The sequence below is a fragment of the Cyprinodon variegatus genome, unplaced genomic scaffold (assembly GCF_000732505.1).
Source record: "Cyprinodon variegatus isolate N-32 unplaced genomic scaffold, C_variegatus-1.0 Scaffold838, whole genome shotgun sequence".
Lineage (NCBI taxonomy): Eukaryota > Metazoa > Chordata > Actinopteri > Cyprinodontiformes > Cyprinodontidae > Cyprinodon > Cyprinodon variegatus.
Genome location: NW_015151291.1, coordinates 154,324 through 156,124, shown reverse-complemented (window position 1 = coordinate 156,124; position 1,801 = coordinate 154,324). Strand labels below are relative to the sequence as shown.

The 1,801-nt window shown below is 42.7% G+C and overlaps 1 protein-coding gene across 1 annotated transcript in view; it reads right to left on the bottom strand.

Moving 5' to 3' along the window:
* The window catches only part of prima1 (proline rich membrane anchor 1), a 22,081-nt gene extending 20,360 nt beyond the window's left edge, over positions 1-1,721 (bottom strand). The window contains exon 1 of the mRNA XM_015397088.1: positions 973-1,721. Within this exon, the coding sequence (XP_015252574.1) occupies positions 973-1,065 (93 nt within the window). The 5' untranslated portion in view covers positions 1,066-1,721. The remainder of the gene's footprint in view (positions 1-972) is intronic.
* Positions 1,722-1,801: the final 80 nt, after the last annotated feature.

Genomic DNA, 1,801 nt, shown 5'->3' with positions numbered 1-1,801 from the left:
TGGTTTTTATTATCTATCAGGACTTTGCATACCTTGATTTTCACACAGTTCTTGGTGGATTGTGTGTTTTATTTGATTTTCTTTTATTTTTTTGTATTTTATGGCCCATTTGTAATCAGAATTCTTTTTTTTCTCAGATGATTCCCATTTTCCTCAATCAACCTTTATAAACTGTACAATTTGTAGTAGTTTTATGACAGAGATTACCTATTTTACTATAGATAATTATTTCAGACGCACTGATCTTAGTCCTTATTTTTAGAAAACTTTGTTTTCTTCGAGAGCAAAGGTCTCCCTGTACCGTGACAAAAACATGTAAACTTGGGCCTTTTCTGATTGTAAGGTACTTCCATAACAGCAGCATGAGCCTGATGACACTTAGGGGTTAATGGAGACCTCCTTTAACATCTTCAAGGTGAACATGATTTAACCATCAGACCTGGCCATGCACATATATTGTTTTGAACATCCTTGTCTTGTACACTATTTTTCAGAAATGCTCTTTTCACATTTATTTGACCCCTCTTCCCACAATCATAAGCTGCTATCATTTTCTTTCTGAATTATAGTTTTAATAGTGAAAAACCTCTTTTAAAACATGCAGAGAGGAAATAAATGGGGGTGTGAGTTAAAATCTGGCAATAATTTATTTATTACCAGAATTTTTTTTACATCTTAGAGTACTTTTGAAACATATTTTTTAAATGTTGTTTACTTTTATAAAACAAATTTTCAGATATGTTAATTATGTACATTTACACATCCAAACAAAGCCTTTCCTGGGGTATTTTTACATGACTTCCACATCTAAGCAAGAAACCCATAATAGTATGATAGCTGCGGCAAGATGAGCACAGATAGACCAGGCTACTGTAAGTTAGTTCAACATCTCTCCCCCTCATCACTACATCTAGTTAGATGTGTGCAAACCCCCCAGCCTCCCACCCCCATGCGCCTTAACGCGGTGCTTACCTTGCATGAGAGTAAAAGCTGTGAAAGGAGGCAGTGAGCGATGAAAAAAGGCCAAAAACTTAAAGTAAATGGCATCAGATCCCGGAGCAGCATTCCTCCTGATAGATACTAGGAAGGGTTTCCAGCAAATGAATGCAGAGGTATACATAGGCTTGAAGTGTTTTGCGAAATCACCATCCACCCTTTCCACTTCAGCGGCTGTAGCTGTGACAGGCGAATAGTTTATGCCCCAATCATTTTCCTCTTCACATCCCGCTGTCGATCGCATAGGACAGGCGAGCTGGTGGGATGAGCAGCAAAACCTCGATCATTCACATCTCCAAAGTAGTTTTTTTCCTCTTTTTCAAGCCTCCTATCTCTCTTCTCTCTCTCTGTCTCTCTCTCTCTCCCTGTATCTCAGATATGGACCGGAATCACGCCGCTGCTCCGCGCAGTGTGAGGGCGGTGGACGGCCAGAAGCTTACATCTCTCCGCGGTTGCGAGGAAGAGCGCAGGACGAGGCGCGCAAGCCATCCAAGTTCAGGAGGAGGGGTGTCAGAAACGAGAAGTAAAGGAAAACAGAGACGGGTCCTCGGGAGGATCGTTTGCAGCGAGTCTCCGCAGCGGCATCACCTCAACTTCCCGACCTAAGGATTCAGGATGGGCGAGTCCGGAGGGCAGAGCCGTGGGTTAAAGTGGCGCATCTCCGTGTGCGCTGCTTTATACGCGCGCTCACATCAGCTACCCCTGACAGCCAAACAAACCACCTCCTCCTCCTCCTCCAAACCAGCAGCTCAAGTGTTTGTTTGAAAAGCCATCAGCGCAGCCTTCCTGTCTTTGTTTATGTTTT